This window comes from Phalacrocorax carbo, chromosome 2 (genome assembly GCF_963921805.1).
Source record: "Phalacrocorax carbo chromosome 2, bPhaCar2.1, whole genome shotgun sequence".
Taxonomy (NCBI): domain Eukaryota; kingdom Metazoa; phylum Chordata; class Aves; order Suliformes; family Phalacrocoracidae; genus Phalacrocorax; species Phalacrocorax carbo.
This window is the reverse complement of record NC_087514.1, coordinates 114733446-114749699: the sequence shown is the minus strand read 5'-3', so window position 1 is coordinate 114749699 and position 16254 is coordinate 114733446. Positions and strand designations below refer to the sequence as shown.

Sequence of the window (16254 nt, the reverse complement as noted above, 5' to 3'; positions counted from 1 at the left end):
ATGGTTCTAGACTATTTGAAACTGCTGAGTCATACGGCCATGTTAGTGAAATTATTCACTGAAGACTCATCATCTCTTCATTCACTATCTTAATTTTTCCTTAAATAGGAAAAACAACCTCCAAACCTCTTTCAGTTTCATACAGTTTCTCTTCAGGGAATTCTGTACATAGGAAATAGGAGATAAGATTGTGTGAACAGATCTAGTTTAGCACACTACAAATCATCTCTTTCTGATTCTCTTTGCCACTCCTAGAAGCATAAAGTGAGCTCAGTGATTATTTTTTTTTTTGTTCTTTTGTTTTTTCCATCAGTAAAACAGAGGTAATCTCTCACGTTAAAATAAGCTGCCTTGGCCACTGGTATTTGCTGTAGTATAATTTGCTTGTTAGACACCCGCTTGAGTTTCTTGTAGCAGCTTTTGTAATTATATAGTACATACAAGTACATTGAATTTCTTGCCTATTTTCTGCTTTGGTAAAAATATTTATTGTTTGTCCATTATTTGGGTGGCCTCAGTCTTAGTGTCACATGTGGACTGGGTTTCAGAAAGCTTTTAAACTCATTCTCAGTTTTTCCTAATTGCTTTGTTCATCAGATTAGCTTAAAGTGAGTCTTCCTTTTGTCATAAAATGAGCAACATAATGTGAAACAGAAAAATACCAGTAGGTCCTCCCACCCCCCATATTCTTTTGGTTTTTTTGAAACTTGTTTGTATTATGTTGCCAGTAACTTATTTATTGCTTCAGATGTGTCTTGTCACTCATGGAAGCGGACATAATTCAGTTTTCCATTGGCTTTGATTTAAAGAAGCTTAGAACTGTCTTCCATTAATTGTATAAAAACTGCAACAGGAGTTTTTATATTGGCATGTTTTGCCAGTGCAGGGTGAAATCACAATCTTATACGTTCATTCACACTTCAGGTTGTATTAATTATGGAGGGGTTTTTAATAAATAGCTCTGTTGTAGAACAGGTGCTTATCAAAACAACAACGACAAAAAAACTCATCCAGGGTACTGGAATATCTTGTTGTTGCTATATGTTACTAGAAAATGTACATTCATTTTATTTTTAGGGAATTCTTGAATTGAGTCCAAAAGTCTTGAAAGGCAGCAGAAGAGAGGTCTATCTGTGGGTAAGGAATTTCATATATTTTGAATTTCAGAAAAGAGCTATGACTTTTTTGTTTTAATGAAATACAGAAGTAACTTCTGGTTTAGTTTGAAATAGTTGGAAATCAAGAAATATAGCTGAACTATTTTCTTTAAGTAAATTGTCCATATTCCCAGAAATTAATCTTAAATTACTGAAGGAAGAAAAGGGACATAAACATACATTTATATCAGAAAACTGAAATAGTCTTCAAATGGCAAAACGTTTAATTTTAAATTACCAACTTAAACATGTTTACAAAACCTAAGATCTCTATGAATATCCCTTTAAAATAAAGGACAATTTAGAAAAGGCAAGTAAAAGGCTAACAGTGCTTGCAGAAATGGAGATTAAGATACTGCATTAGGTATTTACTAAAATGTGTCCTAGATAACTTTTTAAAGGATATTTCTTATAACAGCAGCAAGCAACTTACGATTACATAAATAAGTAAAAGAAAAGAAGCAAGTTGGAGTAAAAGACTGTAAGGTATGGGGGTAGGGTTTGAGGGCAGTAGAAGCCATGTCCAAACATGGAGGGCACCCTAAAAGCTATGCCAAATAAAATATAACACTGTAGAAAACATGAGAAGCAACTTGCTGCTTATGATGTAACATTCTCTTCTAAAAACACCTGAAATGGGACCCTACTGAGACTATGCCTGGCTTAAGACAGGCATTCTTGTTAAATAAAGGGTAGCCTGTTAACAAAACTGGATGGAATTCATGCAGTTATTACAAAGAAATTAGAATATAAAGGAATTAAATATATTTATAACAAACTGCAGTGCATGTTAACCTGCCAGTGTGCTTAGCTGTGGTACCAAGAGAAATGGGAGTGTAGACAAATCTCATGTCAGTTTTTAAAAAGGAGATTCAAGGCATTTGTGGAACTGCAGACCAATAAGTCTAGCTTTTGTAAAAGAATGAAACTTCAACAGTGATGAAGTTGTTAAGGCTATATGTACTTGCACTATAAACAGATAGGTCTGATACAGCCTCTGTGAAAGGAAGTCACATCTTGCAAATACACTTGGCTCCTTTGAAGGATGTAGGTAAGGGTATGTGGGTGAATGTAATGCACTTGAATTTCATAAACCTTTTGTGGAAGATACCTAATTGGAACTATAAAAGAAAATAAGCTCCATGGAATAAGGTAAGAAACAAAGGGTGCGATTAAATGGCAAATTTTCAAAAGAAGACTACCACCACCCCCCGTAAGTATGTATGTAAAATAATTGATCCTAAATAAGTCCTTGCCACTCAGCGGAGAAATCTGGGTGTTCTTATGAGAAGTTCTCTGAATACATCAATTCATTACTGAGCAGGCATCAAAAAGGAGAATACATGATGGAAGTCATGGAGGTGGAACTGGAGAGAAAGCAGAAAACAGAAAATATTTTTTTATTTCGTAAACTCATACTTAGCATCCTAAATATTGCATGCAGTCTTAGTCAACATGTCTTACTTTAAAAAAAAATAGTACGCCTTCCCCCAGAACGTACTACCATCAAATTTAAGTAGAGAGAGTATGAAGATAATTATTAATGTAGAATTGCTCAATAGCTGAGATATTTTAAAATAGGTTAGAATTCTACATCTTGTAAAATCAAGGTAAACATGATAAAGCCAGCGAACAGAAGTAGCATATAATTATAGTTTATTTAGTGCCTCTTATGCTAACAGCAATAAGCTTATAAGAGAGAAGAGGCTGTGGAAGAAAAAAAAAATGGAGGCATTCAGAAACGGATTAAGAACCTCCTAGGTATTTAGGTTCATTTGCAGCCATTAAATGGGATGATTGAATGCAACCCGTCGTCACGTAAAAACACTGGTTACATTAGGGTAAAGATCAGTTTGTATTTTGTTGTTATATTCTGTCTGAAAGCATCTGCTGCTGGTCCCAGATACAAGATACTGAGCCAGGTTGTCCTATTCAGTTGATCTGGTTTTATAAAGAATTAGGTAGATTGCCAAGAATTTAATCTTTCTGGTACAGGGATAAATATGATATATAACTAAAAGTAGTAATTGTACATACTTTCTTTGTATTTCCTTCAAGTTGTAACTTGAGATTATCTTGAGAATGTACTATAAATCACCAGATTCCTTCAAATATTTGAATTATCAGAGTAGCACAATCTGATAATATGGAGAGAAACAACCACTGCACACTGGTGTATGCAAAACAGTTAGGCTGCCCCTGTTTAAAGTTAACTTTGGTACCTCCTCTGCCGCAACATTATGTGCAGTGGTACAGCCATAATATAAAATAGTTGCACAAAATTATTTCAGCTGTAATAGAAAAATAAACAACCTCAAAACACCTCAGCGTACCGAAATTTGGGAAGTGTAATTGGTTAGAAATTACTGTACTTATTGGTGATAACATAGAGTTTGTAGCTAGTAGCTAAATTTAATAAGTAACATTTTCTTTTTTAAAAAGCTTTAAAGTTTTGTTGAGACACGTTTATTTCATTCTGAATATATTTTTTTTAAGGTAATTGAAGGATGTGCCTGGTTATTTGGGACAGTCACCTTGAAATACCTAACTTCTTTAGTTTTTGGGATAGCTGATGATGTAAGTTCTCTTGTCTGAGTATCTGGTCCCTGTCTTTTGAAATTTATAAAATTTGTAATATTTTGATTTTGGCATCTTATTGATATACTTTCCTGAAATTCCAAGATTTGTTTTGCAAATGTGAGAGGGATTGCATATTTGCTTTCTCATTCGTTATGTATTATCACTTTGAGGCATTATTACTGAAGCTTGTGAAAAGACAAATGCTTTTACTATTAAGTTAGTAAATGCTCTGTGTTTGTTTTTAAATATGGATTTATAGATCTTTGTTTATTATGGGGAAAAGATGTAGGTAGAAGATACCTATTTACTCAATATCTTAGTTTGTGTTCCTCTGAAGTGAATTTCTAAGACAGTTTTGAAATCCTTATTGTAACTAGAACTCTTCGCTTCACTTCAGCCCCTTTACTGATTCTACTGTTTAAAAACCTATCTGCATACATGCATCAAGGGGCAAAAGATGGGAAGCTCATGTCTTAAAATACAAGTATGCAAAGCTACTCTTGTTGAGCCCAGTTGCAATGGTAGCACCCTTTTTCTGCTGCTTTCTGCTTTTTATTTAACACAGTCCAGTCTGTGTTACACTCAAAGATGCCATTTAATATACCGGAAATAGATTTTTGGTGCTCTTATAACAATATTGTAAATGGTATAGACTTCTGTTCTAATTAAAAATATTTCTCATATGCATGTTGTGGAAACGGGACAGTTTTTGCTTATTACAGCTTTTTCCTCTATATCCTACCAGGCTCACATAGGAAATATATTAAAATCTAAATTTATTGGCTATAAGGATTTTGATACATTAATGTATACCTGTGCTGCAGAGTTTGACTTCATGGAAAAAGAGGTAATTTGATCAAAATAGATTATTATTAGAAGAGGGAACTTTTTGTTTTATCTTAATTTATAGCTGAAAACATCTGAGAGCCATAACCTCTTACTCTTGTCACAAGTTCAAGTGTTTACTCGTGAAGTTAGAGACGTTAACAAACTTATGCCACATTTAACAGGTTTTGTTGCTTTTAAATTAACTAAACACAAAACATTGACTTTGGATCTAAGAAATGTGCTTGCTTGAATGGAAGAAGTGCTTGCTCAGGGATAAATGAAAGGCTACAGTTCTGCAAACTTAAAATCTTAAGTGACTGTCTGTAACTGCTTTAGAGTATATGGAAAATGTACTGAGACCTGCAGTGGTCTTGTGTGATAGATTTAGACTACAGAAGAGCATTGAAGCTTCTTAATGGCATCTAGACTTTTCTTAGTTCATCAGTACCTAGGTATTTAGATAGTTAGATATTACCAGTATCTAGATGCTGTTATTTAGATACAGTGTTTAGAACACTCATAGGTTACTCAATCCACAGTACTCAAATTCAGATGAGATACAATCTACTTCTAGTCCTTGGGTGGCTTGCCAAAGAACTGGGACTAATTTACTAATGATCCTAGTATTATGACCTCTAGTGGGATTGCTGGGTGGAGTTTGGAGTTTAAATTTGAGATTCTTTAAGCTTGCTTTTTTCTTGTTGAATGTTTAAGTTTACATTTTACTCAAGGAAGAACTCTATATTGTTTTCTTTAAAATGATCGTTGAAGTAATTATATGTGAGCAGAAAGCAATTAATTCAGTTTATTTCCATGGCAGACTCCAGTAAGATACACAAAGACGCTGCTATTACCAGTTGTTCTGGTGGTTTTTGGGATAATCATCAAAAGGGTAAGCGATTGATTTGGTGAGTCACCTTTACCTTGAATTTACTTTTTACATTTTTTGTAGGGATCACTATTTGTTTTCAGATTGGAAGAAATTAGTGTGGTAGATTAACCTTGGCTGGCTGCCAGATGCCCGCCAAGCTGTGCTGTCATTCCCCAGGGGAAAAAGAGAGTTGAAAACTCTCATGGATCAAGATAAGGGTAGGGAGATCACTCGCCGATTTACTGTCATGAACAAAACAGACTTGAATTGGGGAAGATTAATTTATTGTCAATTAAAAATGGAGTAGGATTGTGAGAAACAAAAATAAAACTAAAAACACCTTCCCCCATCCCCACCCCCTTCTTTCTAGGCTCAGCGGGTCCCTCCCACAGGCTGCAGTTCTTTAAGAATTGTTCCAATACTGGTCCTTTCCATGGGGTACAGTCCTTCAGGGTCACAGCCCCTGCCAGAAAACCTGCTCTTGTGTGGGCTCCTCTCCAAAAGCAGCAGTTCCTGCCAGGAGCTTGCTGCTGTGTGGGCTTTCCATGGGTTGCAGCTTCCTTCAGGTCATGTCCACCTGCTCTGGCAAGGGGTCTTCCACAGGCTAAAGGGTGGATATCTGCCCCACCATGGTCCTCCATGGGCTGTAGGGGGAAAACCTACACCATCACCACTGTCTTCTCCACAAGCTGCAGGGGAATCTCTGCTCTGGTGCTTGGAGCACCTCCTCTCCTTCCTCACTGACCTGGTGTCTGCAGGGTTGTTTCTCTCCCATTTTTCTCACTGCTGTCTCTTAAAGCTGCTGCACAGTGTCTTTTACCTTTTCTTAAACATATTCTCAACAGTGGCACCACCAGCCTCACTGATGCACTCGGCTTTGGCCAGTGGTAGATCTGTTCTGGAGCTGGCTAGAACTGGCTCTGTCTGACATGGGGGCAGCCCCTGGTCTCTTCTCATAGAAGCCACCCCTGCAGCTACCAAAACCTTGCGGCATAAATCCAATACAGTTAGATAAAATACAGGTTTTCAAAAATGTTTACTTAAGGTTCTGTATTTTCTTTACACAGATTTTTGCAAAGGTCCAGGCCCAAGTCAGTGGTAAAACTTGCTTTGATGTTAAGCGCCGAAAAAATTTCTGTCACTTAGCTGATGAGTACTATAACTGAGGTTTATAACTGGTTTTGTAAATTTGATTATATATAATTTGTGTAAAAATAACTTACAGTTTATACAGGAACAGATGGGATAACTGCTAACTGCCTGGCTAATTAAACATCCTCAAAAAGAATTTTTAGCTAAAACATCGCATGTCTTCATCTTAGCATTATCTCAAAATGAGATTATGCAGGTGTAATTTAATTTAGCAAATGTTGAAAATGCTGTTGAAAGTTTATTCATACTTTTTATTGGCTCTTGTTTTCTTCAGGCAATTAAATATCTTATGTGTGTCTTGTCTCAAGCAGGCCAATATGAAAGGTAAATATGAAAGGTTCTTTTTTTAATGTAAAACTGAATTTTCTGCTGGAAGATTTTGATTTGCTATATGCTAAATAATTTAGAAATCTACACTATGTTGGTCCTTTTCAAAGGGTAAATTATGTATAGTTCAGTAACTGAATGGCTTGGATGTACTTCATGCGGTATTTTTATAGGATGTCTAAAACCTAAGTTTAGCGGCTGAACTTAGTTTTAGACATCTTAACCCTCTCACCCCCAAATATTTTATTTGATAATTTATTTTTCTGCTCTGTTCCTAAACCAATAGTTATTTATATGCTTATTTGCTTTGCTCCTGTAAACAACGAATGCAAATTCTTTCTTCCCTAAACTGCTAAAATTAATTTTCAGATTTCCAAATACAGATACAGGGATTGAAGAGGATAGTTACTGATTTGCAATATATTTCAGAGCTTGTTATAGAGAGGGTGGGGGGAAATCTGTGCAGGTGCTGACTCATGCTACTGGATTAGTTCAGTTGTCTAGTCACTATGTATGACTTCAAAGTAAAATGAGTGCTTCTCTAGTACATAAATAATGTGATTTTCTGTTGTGTTTTTGTTTTTTTTTAATTCAGAGAGGAACGTTTTAACCATGGTGAGGTAAGATACTTTTTCAGCACAATTTCATTCATATGTTAATGTGAATACTCATATTGAAATACAGGTTGCAATGGTCTGATCCTGATATGTGGTTTATTTGAAGGTAAGTATTTGCATCTTTTATTCCCCTGTCTTAAATTGGGTCTAGTATGTCACCAGAATAACTCTGGAATGTTGAGCAAAAAAAAAATAATTATACTAGCTAATGGTGGTGTGGCAGTGCAAGAGAGAATTCTCTTGGGCTTTTGCTGTAACAGTACAGAAAAACACTGAAATTTTTGCTGGACCTTCTATTTTCCCTATATAGACTGAGAAGGAGATTGGATCCCTTACTTCGGGCTTCACATGGCAGATAATGTTAAAATTCTGATTTGAAATATGCCATAATGAAAATAATTCTACACATCATTCTTTTAATGAAATTATGCAAAAAATATAATTGAATGGCAGCTTTCTTATGTGGCTTCTTTATTTGCAATGAAGTCAGCAAGTACAGTGCAAAACTTTAACGGCAGTTTATTTGTGTTTTGTCCTATGAGACAAATCTCATGCCATTCAAAATACGATAATCAGATAAAAGCACCGATTGCAAAAATGCCTCTGATTTACCACAGCACTTCCACAAGTAACATAGATTCAGTGTTAGGAGTGGTGAGTGACATCTCTGCTTTTTAACCTTTTTTGAGAATGCTAAAGCAATCTGCCTGCCAAGGATGATTTCGTTTGCTTCTTTCATTTCATACTTAGGTATTTTATGTATTAAATAGCAAGGTCTTCTCACTTCTAGATTATACAAGAAATTTCACGTAGGTATTGCCTGCTTATGTTTCAGGATCTTTTGCATAGCTAGCCATTTCTCCAGCTGCTTTTGGTTTTATTATTAATGTTTATCCTTCCTGCTGTTCCATACCTTAGCATACTACACACGCTTTAGAAAAAAGAATACAAAGTGCTTATCACTATCTGAAATGAGATGATCTTCACTTTGACTTCGAGTCTTTTTCAGACAAGCTCATTGTTTTAAGCTATACTGAAAGTGAAGTTGTACATTTAAGACAGAAATTAAAAGTATGCAAATATGCTATGTGTGGTGGTTGGTTTTTTTGTTTTGTTGTTTGTTTTTTTTTTTCCAGCTTGTATACCATGCATTGCAGCTGTTGGCATTCAGTGTCCTAGCGATTTTAATCATGAGACTAAAACTGTTTTTGACACCACACCTATGTGTTATGGCTTCCTTGGTGTGTTCAAAACAGGTAAGGTCTTTTTTTAACACTGAAGCTATCTCAGTACTTGCAGTATTATGCAGATATTTGTCCTAAAGCAAATTTCTGTGTGCATAATTGCTGAATCTGAGTGTACCAGTTAAAAATAAACCAGATTATATTACCCATCAAGAAATATGGTTACACAAGTTCCATTCTCCCCTCTCCCCAAATAAGGCAAATGTCTTGTTTTGTGATTTGTCCGATTGCATTATTATACAAGTTAATATGCTGTGTATTGAGATTGAGCATACAGAGATATACACTGGAATTTACTGTATTTACACTTCTGTGCCATTAGAAGTTTTTTATTGACTATTAATTTTATCCAAACAGTGTTTGACTTTGTTTACACTGTGTTTTCACAGCTCTTTAGGGCTTATTGCCTTGCATAGTTTTTGTGTATTAATTCTTTCCATAAGTATAGTCTTTAAGTCTTGCATGTTGAAAATATTTCAGCTGTAAAAATCAGAAGTCATATGCCTAACTCCGATTTTTAATTTTCCTACCTGGAAATCATCTATAACATAAAATGTTACTAGATTTTCTCCAGATATAAAAGATCTTAGAATTGGCTTTCCATGTTTCAGTATCTGTGTTTTTGAGAAGAGAACTTGATTACATCTGTATCTTAATAACTTTTTTAGAAGCTAAAGCTTCAGAAAGTAGGGTAAGCAGTCCTTTGTCTGGGAAGCAGACAGGGAAGTAGATTGAAAACTGGCTGAACAACTGGGCATAGAGCAGGGTTATCAGTGGTATGAAGTCTGATTGAAGGCCAGTAACTAGCAATGTACTAGGGGTCAATACTGTGACCAATCCTATTCAACGTCTTTGTTAATGGTGTGGATGATGGGACAGAGTGTACCCTCAGCAAGTTTGCTGATGGTACAAAACTGGGAGGAGTGGCTGGTACACCAGATGGGTGTGCTGTCTTCTAGAGAGACCTTAACAGGCTGGTGAAATGGGCTTCCAGGAACCTCATGCAGTTCAACAAATGGAAGTACCAAAGTCCTGCACCTGGAGAGGAACAACCCTAGGCACCAGTACATGCTGGGGGTTGATCATCTGGAAAGCTGCTTTGCAGAACAGGACCTGGGGTTCTGGTAGATTCTAAGTTGAACGTAAGCCAGCAATATACCCGTAGTGCAAAGAAGGCCAACAGTATCCTGGGCTGTGTTAGGAGGAGTGTTGCCAGCAGGTTGAGGGAGGTGATCCTTCCCTTCTATTCAGCACTGGTAAGGCCACAGCAGGAGAGCTGGGTCCAGTTCTGGGCTCCCCAGTACAAGAGAGACATGGACATACTGGAGACAGTCCAGCAAAGGGCCACGAGGGTGGTCAAGGGGCTGGAGCATCTCTCCTGTGAGGAAGGGCTGAGAGAGCTGGGACTGTTCAGTCTGGAGAAGAGAGAAGGTTCAGGGGGATCTTATCAGTGTGTAACAAACACCTGAAGGGAAGGTGCAAGAAGACAGAGTCGGGCTCTTTTCAGTGGTGCCTAGTAACAGAACCAGACACGATGGGCACACAGTGAAATGCAGGAGGCTCCCTCTGAACATCAGGAAACACTTTTTCACTCTGAGGGTGACTAAGCACTGGCACAGGCTGCCCAGGGAGGTGGTGGAGTCTCCATCCTTGGAGGCAGTCCAAAGCTGTCTGGACACAGTCCTGGGCAACTGGCTCTAGGCGGCCCTGCTTGAGCAGGGGGTTGGACCAGATGACCTTCAGAGGTCCCTTCCAATCTCAACCATGCTGTGATTTTGTAGAAAGTGTTACTTATGTCACACAAAGTAAGAATCTCACATTGATAGAGTGAAAGATTATGATTAATAGTGAGCTGGGCTTACTAACAAGAAAACAAATTGGAAAGATGAGATGGGGAACTCATGAAAATGTCTATATGGAGAACATCACCACAAGGATGAGTGGGAAAAAGAATCCAGTGCTAAGAACTGTTGCGGATATAATACTGAAGAAGGAGAAGAGAAAGATGTTTGACAGGGTGGGGAAACTAGCAATGGCTGGGGGAGAAAATTAGGATTTTAATAAGAAACCTGAGTCATTAGGTTTGTCGTTCTTGAAAATTGAAGAAATACAGGAATAACATTGTTTTTCTCACAATATCTGTGGTTGGAGACCGACCTAAAGGTGAATTAGGGTTATATGGTGAAGGCAATTACTGGCTGTAGAACATCTGACACCTGTGTCATACAACTAGAAGGTGAGTGAATGAGACAGAATTATACAAAGAGGAGAAAGTGGTCCCATGTTAAGGCAGCTGAACAAATGATAGTTTCCAAGATAACTGGATTGCTTCTGTGGATGCTCTTTCAGGGAAGGACAGTTCTTGATAATGCAGGACAGGCTACACAGTATCAGGCTGCTTAAATGTGCTCGTCGCTTTCTTGATGCCTGTTTTGTTACTTGGCATAGGTAGAAGTGCTAGGTGTTTGCCAACATTAAATGAATCTGGACAGTGAACATAAATGCTAAAAACCGCTTTAAAAAGTAACTGTTTAGCCACCTTGTGACTGAGTATTGGAACTTAAGAGAAATTCCCTTTTCCTCTATGCTCTTGCTACTCTGTAAGGTTCACAGGTGTTCTGTTTCCCAGCTCTTAGTTGTTATTGAAGTATTGGTGTCCTCTTGGGTGGTCCAGTAGCTTAAGTAATAGCAGTTCCACTGTGGTTAAATTTTTCTGAATGAACTTTCCCGAGGTGTTTCTAAGTAATTTGAAATTAAGTTGCTTTTCAAAAGTCAGAAAAGAAAAAAGTCCATTCTAACATGATTTCTGGATAACAATTACAGTATAAATTAATCCAGTCCAAAGTTAAGTTTTTCTTAATTCTTCTTAACTGTGTGTTCTTAGAAGAAAATCCGTGGGCCTTTCTGCCCTTCATTACTGAAAAATTTTTGTAGAATTTTCTAGTGAAGTTTAGAAGTATTTCTATGTTTTTAGCCATAGCAAAAGGCCTTTTTCCTTCTGAGAATTGGAAAAAAACCAATAAAATCAGAATGGCTGCTTTTTCCCCCGTATGGAGAGAAGCAGTCTCTGAAAGACAGGGAAAAGTACCTTGCAACTGGTAATGACTGAAAGATGAGCTGCTAGAAACTGTTTCTATTAATATGCAGCCTCATTTGCTTTTTTCTGTATAGTAAGTTAGCTGGTACATGGCAAATTAGTAAAAGTTTTCAGCTGGTGATATCTCTGTTTTCTTTTTTTAAAGCACCTGAGTAATGGCACTACAATAATTAATCATGGATTGTTGTGGTTTTAGTACTGCAGCTAAGGTCATCAGGCCAGTTATTGAAAACTGGTGCTTTTGGTAATCACTGCATTTTGGATCTTAGAGGATGCTACATGTTATCACTGTGTAAATATTGGAAGAAGGACAGGTTCAGAGTATTTTATAAATTATTTTTTTCTGCTGCTTCCAAGTGCATTTTTGCACTTTGGTTGTTCTGCTGTTTCCTATGGTTGTAGAGTGAGAGTAAGCTTCTCAGGAAGCTACAAATGCCAGATGATAACCTGTCCCGGGAGCTGCCCCTGTTGGAGCATATGGCTCAGGTCCAGTGACGGCTTCACCCTCTTCTGCAGCATCATGAAGGCATAGTTGGCTTCAAAGAAATAGGTCTTGAACGCTAGGGAAGGTAAGGCTTTAGATTACTGCAGTTTGGACAATTGTTCTGTGCAGAAGGTGATAAATGACCAACTGCCCCCTATAATAAGGCCTGTGGCTATCCTGGCCCTGGCTTGGGCCTTAGATGTACATACCTGTCTTCAAGAGTACCTAATTTTAGGTGGGCAATGTAAGTAAATATAAAACTAATTCCCTTGCGTTGTTATCAGTGAAGGTTCTTCTGCCTATTCACCAGGTTGTCTAGGTTGGTGCTGATTGATACCTGTAAAAGACAAGCTGGACTTTTTTCTGGTCTGATTGATGTATCCTTTCTTTAGTAGGGAGTGGCTGGTAATCTTCCAGGTAATATATGACTGGCTTCCACCTGAGAAAGAAACACTGGCCTCTAAGGCTGTTGAGCTGCTATTGATCAAACCACTTCTAAGACTTGTCTGACTTAAGCAAGCAAAGGAATAAGAACTTTTTTTGTTTTGTTGGGTCAGGAAAATATCAAGTGGGTTTTGGTGAGCTTTTTCTGTCCTATGGGCCGCTGAGCAGAAGTAGTCTTTTGAGACTGAAATATCTGACAGAATGTGTAATATTGAATCAGAAGAATTGCTGTGATGAAGGGAGGTGAGAAGGGGAAGATGGGACTTGTAACCGAATGATTGATTAACACTTGGTACATTTACAATTACATAAAGTTTTAGAAGTTCGCATAAAGGAGTTGATAAGCAACAACTTGTTTTGATAGGTGCAAGAAAAATTTAAACAAATTTAACATACATGATTATCTCATTGTAATTGAGGTCAACATTGTGTCTTCCTCTAGCAGACCATGAACATTTACCTGCAGTAGTATGATAGTATAACTAATCTATTTTGAGGCTACAGATAGATAACTTGTTAATCAGCTGCCTTCGAAAATATATTTATTAATTAGTGAACAGTCAGCCTGAGGTGGACATTTGTAACATAAACCAAAAAAGAACAGAGAGGCAAAAGACATACTAGAATTATTCTGCACACAGAAAAGGAATTTCGTATGTTGTGTTATTTCAGCCCATGGCATGAATCTGCGTAGTTTGATTACCTCAGTGTTGCAGCTTGCGGCAACTGATGGACAATGAAAATGTTAACTGTTTACATCCACGCATTTCCTCTTTTCCATTGGGAGGAATTATGCTATCCTGAGTGGAAATTTCGAAAGCAAAGAAAAACAGCTTGAGAAAGACTTTTAACATACTCCTTTGACAAAAACAAATTAAAAATCCTTAAATTGATATAAAAACCACATGAGGAACAGCATCATGTATAAGAAATGCTCCTCTTGAATTGCATATATGTTCGATCATTCTAGGCTCTTTAAACAAAATAAATTAAACATTAGTAACGTTTTATAAAGGCATGATATGAATGTGACTTTCTTTGATTTGAAAACTCATGGAACTCAATGAAGAATTCCAAAGTTGTAGCATGTTCTTGAAGTGAGATTTTTGTGACTGTTGGCAAAAAGGAGATTTGCTTATGTAGAGTGGTGTACAAATGAATTAATTTCCCTTCATCCTTCCAGAGCACCTACCTACACAGTGGTCAGGCATATTTGTATATTAAGTTTCCCTGGATAGTATTGCTGTTCTTGCTAGAGTGTTTAGCAAACCTTTGAGGATGAGAGTAGAATACACTATTTTTGGAGGGGTAACTTGAGGGTTTTAATAATCCAAAGCAGTTTACAGTTATTTTATAACAAAGATAACACATACTACCTAATTGGCATAGTCGTGCTAGTGGGAGGTTTTACTGTGAAACTTTATTTAATAATTTCATGCTTTAATTTAAAAAATTTGATAAAGGTACTCTGAATTAAAGGTATTTAGTGCAGGTTTGATATTTTTGAAATGTTAGGCCTTGCTTCTAATTAACAATACGTTAAAAAAAAGTGTAATTCATATTTTGTCTTATTTAAGGTTTAGGTCAGATATGGATGAGATAAAGTGTTCTTGCTCAAACTAAACTTCAACACAGCAAATTTGGTACTTCGTTCTTCTTAACTACCCATTTCACTTATTTCTGAGTATTTACTTAGAGCCTCTAGTGAATAATCTTTAGGAAGAAGTGCAAAGACAATCTTTTTCAGTTCAAGAGAGGGAAGAGTAGGATATAAATCAACCTTATATCACCGGAAAGGCAGACTTTGGGATGTTTTTGGAAGTTTGCAGTACAATCTCTAATCCATATACTACAGCTAGAAACTCGGTGTAAATAGGAGATAATATACTGAAAAAGTGCAGTTAGCATTATCGAGTCATCTTTACTTGAAGAATTTGACATTTAAACTACAACTTTAAAAGCCGCGTTAATGTCAATTTTAATTTTTATTTTTTTAGAATTATTAATATAATGCCCTACATTTGGTAAACATTAACACTTCTTTTCAGGTCTCACTGAAGTTTAGTGGAGAAGCAATAGCAGAGGTGTTTCATCGTAATTTATGTTAAGTTCCTCACTGAGAAATAAAAATTAATTGTGCTGCATACAACATTACAGAATTGTTGTCTAGAAATTAATCGATTCTTGCATTTCAGTTGTTTGGATGGCTCTTCTGTAAAATCCAGCCCAAAACATTGGTCTTTGCTATTTTAGCATTGATGGCAATAGAGGGATCAGCAAACCTTCAAACTCAGTGGAACATCATGGGAGAATTTAGCAATTTGCCACAGGAAGAACTTTTAGAGTGGATAAAAGTCAATACCAGACAAGGTAAACTATTCAATAATGTATGATGTTCCCCATTTACTGTGAGATGTAACTATATAACTTGGTAAGAATGACTGAAGAGGTATTGCTACTAGCTGTGGTTTTGCCGTGGGACTATCCTACAGCCATGGTTTAGTCATGTATACTTGTCCATATAGAAGCTGTCTCAAATGAAAAAAAAATGCCAAAAGCTTGCTTTGTTAGGCTCCAGGCTACTAGTCTGGAGGTTCTAGCCTCTAGTATTTCTACGACAAAAGAGTTTTTGCAAAGTTCAATTAAAACAGGTTTTTGCTTGCATGACACTGTTCCTTTATGTGGATCCATGATCATAATTTTGCTAGAAGAGAATTCAAAGTGGATGTGATGTGGTTGCTCCAGTCCTTTTATTAAAGTGAACAAAAGTGTCAGGAAACTAGCTGGAGACAAAGTAGTCACCTTTTTAGCAGGAAAATACCTTCAAACTGAAGTGGACTGAGATTTTTATTGCTCACTTAACAATGGTGTAAGAAGTGACAAATGAAAGCACACTGTCATAATGAATATGTTATTCTACCTAATCAAGAAAAATAAAATGTAATAACTAAACACCTATGAATGGAGATTTATCTAATGAATTATAGTGAGTTCAAGATTTTAAAGAAAAGGAAAAAAAAGTTACTTTGTGTATCTCCGGTTGGTGCCGTATAAGGCCTTTTCAAAAATAGTACCCTGCCCTCTTTATGTTTTTCCACAGGATTACTGTTTGGATATTTGAAGGTTGCTTCTCTGCTTTTACTGTTTGATTCTTCACTTCAAACATACCTTTCATTCTGTATTTCAGATGCAGTTTTTGCAGGAGCAATGCCTACAATGGCGAGTGTTAAATTGTCTACACTTCGTCCTATTGTAAATCATCCTCACTATGAAGATGCGGGATTAAGGTAAATTTCAAAGTTGAGGATTTATTTTTATTTGCTATTAATGCTCTTAATGTTGGTAATATACAGTAGGAATGGCATCATGTTAAAATGTAAAATTTGATAAAACCCTGTAGAACTTGATTTATTATTTTAGTCAGATTGAAAACATATGCAGTACTTCTTCAGG

The 16254-nt window shown here is 36.6% G+C and overlaps 1 protein-coding gene across 2 annotated transcripts in view; it reads left to right on the top strand.

The window, feature by feature from the left end:
* Positions 1 to 16254, top strand: part of DPY19L1 (dpy-19 like C-mannosyltransferase 1) — a 53333-nt gene that overhangs the window by 28824 nt on the left and 8255 nt on the right. For both annotated transcript variants that reach the window (XR_010371648.1, XM_064443930.1), the window contains exons 13-21: positions 1078 to 1137; positions 3654 to 3734; positions 4483 to 4584; positions 5386 to 5457; positions 6863 to 6912; positions 7511 to 7535; positions 8669 to 8788; positions 14997 to 15171; positions 15989 to 16088. Coding sequence is in view for 1 of the 2 variants with exons in the window: in XM_064443930.1 (XP_064300000.1) it covers positions 1078 to 1137; positions 3654 to 3734; positions 4483 to 4584; positions 5386 to 5457; positions 6863 to 6912; positions 7511 to 7535; positions 8669 to 8788; positions 14997 to 15171; positions 15989 to 16088 (785 nt within the window). In the remaining variant the exon portion in view is untranslated. The remainder of the gene's footprint in view (positions 1 to 1077; positions 1138 to 3653; positions 3735 to 4482; positions 4585 to 5385; positions 5458 to 6862; positions 6913 to 7510; positions 7536 to 8668; positions 8789 to 14996; positions 15172 to 15988; positions 16089 to 16254) is intronic.